The 2713-nt window shown below is 38.4% G+C and overlaps 1 protein-coding gene across 1 annotated transcript in view; it reads right to left on the bottom strand.

Annotated features, from left to right (window-relative positions):
• The window catches only part of dnah7 (dynein, axonemal, heavy chain 7), a 129979-nt gene that overhangs the window by 67282 nt on the left and 59984 nt on the right, over positions 1-2713 (bottom strand). Inside the window, exon 30 of the mRNA XM_015371242.1 lies at positions 1244-1465. Within this exon, the coding sequence (XP_015226728.1) occupies positions 1244-1465 (222 nt within the window). The remainder of the gene's footprint in view (positions 1-1243; positions 1466-2713) is intronic.

Here is a 2713-nt window from a genome sequence, read left to right as displayed (position 1 = left end):
CAGCCAGGCAGACGAGCTCCAAGGCAGCTCCCATGCCAGAGGACGAAGAGAGCACATCAACTCAGTCACGGTCAGAGAAACAGGACCATCCACTATAATATATATTATTAATATTCCAAGGATGAATTCTAAATACAGAATCAGTTTATTAAGTTACTTAGTGATAAAACTTTTCCTGTTTTGGGTCATTTAACATGTCCATCATTATTTCTGCTTGGTGATATTCCAAACTGAAATATTTTTTTTACTTTTTTAATGCAGAAAGATACATACCCGCAAAACACCACACTGTTTATTCCTACGATATTTATGATCTCATGCTTTCTCAACTTCTGAACATTTCATCTAAATGGAGGCAAACCTGTGAAAGTATTTGAATTTTGACATTTCCCTCGAGCTTTTCTGATGTGGATATTTCAAAATGTGCTTTAGAAAAGCTGAAGGAAATGCACCTACTGTGACACAAGTATTATATCAACATCAGAAGATGAATAAAGTGATGATAGTTATTAGTAGTCACCAATTTAGTGCTACTTGGTCCCAATGGAATTTCCCATTGGGAACCTACTAGCAATAAGTTGCTAACTGGTTAGCAAGATGCTTCCGAGACACCGGCAGCAACCAAACGTGCTTGCGAACCTTCCGCCACAACAATCCCGCCCCCTTGATGAATGACCAATCACATTCACTTTATTCACTCGTGTAAAGTCGGGCACCACTCGGGACAATTAGAAAATACAACATTTGGAACAGCCGATTCCCTATGACTTTAAAGTGTAATAAACTCACACATCATCAATGATAATTATCCTAACATATGTTTAAAAACAGTATTTCCATTGCAATTACACTGATTAAAATTCTGCCTAATGGGCAAATTTTGGTGTGATTGTGCTGAAATGCGCTTGACGGATCCATGGGGGAGGGGCCCTGATGTCAGTCAACTTGTAGCGGACTCTGAAATTTAGGGTATATCAATAAATCTTTAGGAATTAATATGAAAATCAATCCAATGTGAGACATCATATCCAGAATGTTTCAATTCAAACAGCTGGAAAGGCAATTGTAGTAAATACAAATTCAAACTTTTGAAAAAGTATGAAAATAATCTAAATAAAACTGTAAAACTTTGTTAAATTTAATATCAGGCAGCTTAAAAACCTGTTTAATCTTTATCTCTAATGATGTGGGAAACCGTTAATGAGGAATCTGTGAAGTTCCTAAGTATTATAAGCAGTCATACCTCCTTAATGAAGCGATACTGGTAGAGTGTACCCTTGGCGGGGAGACGAACTCTCAGCGGTTTGGCTGGAGCGTCAGCACCGCTCAAAATGCCATGTCGGGTCATCGTCTCTTTGCTCAAAGGGCCCCTCAGCATCTCTTTCAGCACAGAGTCGAACTTCACTCGGCCCAAATCGTCACAGCTGCCCCCCACTGACCACACCAGGCAGAACACAAAGATACCCTTTGGAGAAGAAAAGCACAATTGTCAGACACATATCTTATAATTTCAATAATCATTTAGGGGTCAGAGATATTATTTTAAATCTTAAAACACATCTAAATCCCTTCCTGTTATAATCTGATGCAAACGGCATCAGCGCAGACAGGGTGAGGGAGTACTTCCCATTTCAAACTCGTTCTTACTGATACACCTGCGTGGGAGGTTAATTCAAAAAGGATTCACTCCTATAAAAAGCATTTTAATCACCATAGACCACCAACGCTTTCAGTGGATAAATCACATTAGAGCCGGTGTTCTGTCAGATCAGCATACATGGTCGGATGAGCATACTTACAGTCAATGCACATGCATAAGATGTCAGATTTGTGTTTATCCTTTTAGTTTTGTACGAAAAATGGACTTCAAACTACCTCAACAAGCGTGTATCCCTTTAGTTAAGTACAAAAAAAGAAAAATAAGGTCAGATTGCCATATACTTAAAAAACAGCAACCAAAAACTAAGTAATTAAATTGTTTTTTTGTAAATGACTAATGGGATCAAGTAGTTTAAGGTGTATTTTTCAAACAAAATGGGTATTGACCATGGGAATGCTGGTCTGACCGGGTATGCTCATCTGACAGAACACCAGCAAACAAAGCTGGAATAATTGGTATGTTAGCTTTACTGAGGTTCTAATAACTTATTATGGTTAAAACCATGAATAACTACAGTAACGCAGCTCCCAGATATTATTATTGTAGAAATAATTTGAGTATATTTGTCTGTATTTGTCTGCGATAGATGTTTACGTACATTGCACATTTCAATAAGAACTGAGAAAATGGTGGAATATAATAATGTGTATGTGCGTTGTAGTGGGCAAAAAGTGTTCAACTATTGACCCCAGTTAAATAAACGTTTTGATTGATGGATTTCACTCATTCTGCGCATTACAGTATTTTCATATCTTTGCAAATACAGGATAGCCCTTACTGGTTGGTATTCAGCCCTGTTCTGCCTGGGCAGAGTCTGTTCCCTTTACTGACAGTAATGCAAAGTAGTCAGAGTCAAAACAAATTACAGATGCTTTTGTTAAACAGCAACATGTTATGTATAATCCTTGGGAAAGAATGTGGCTTGTTTTGGGAAGAAGCTATGTCTGGTCTACAAACACCCTCACAAAGAAGAATAGTGTGGCCGTGCAGGGGAGACAGACTGACTAGAGACTGACACGGGAGTGGATTTTCACTCCTGTCCCGTCCCACTCC

Source organism: Cyprinodon variegatus, unplaced genomic scaffold (genome assembly GCF_000732505.1).
Source record: "Cyprinodon variegatus isolate N-32 unplaced genomic scaffold, C_variegatus-1.0 Scaffold3, whole genome shotgun sequence".
Classification (NCBI taxonomy): domain Eukaryota; kingdom Metazoa; phylum Chordata; class Actinopteri; order Cyprinodontiformes; family Cyprinodontidae; genus Cyprinodon; species Cyprinodon variegatus.
Note: the sequence above shows the minus strand (reverse complement) of the source record. Positions and strands in the feature narration are given on the sequence as shown.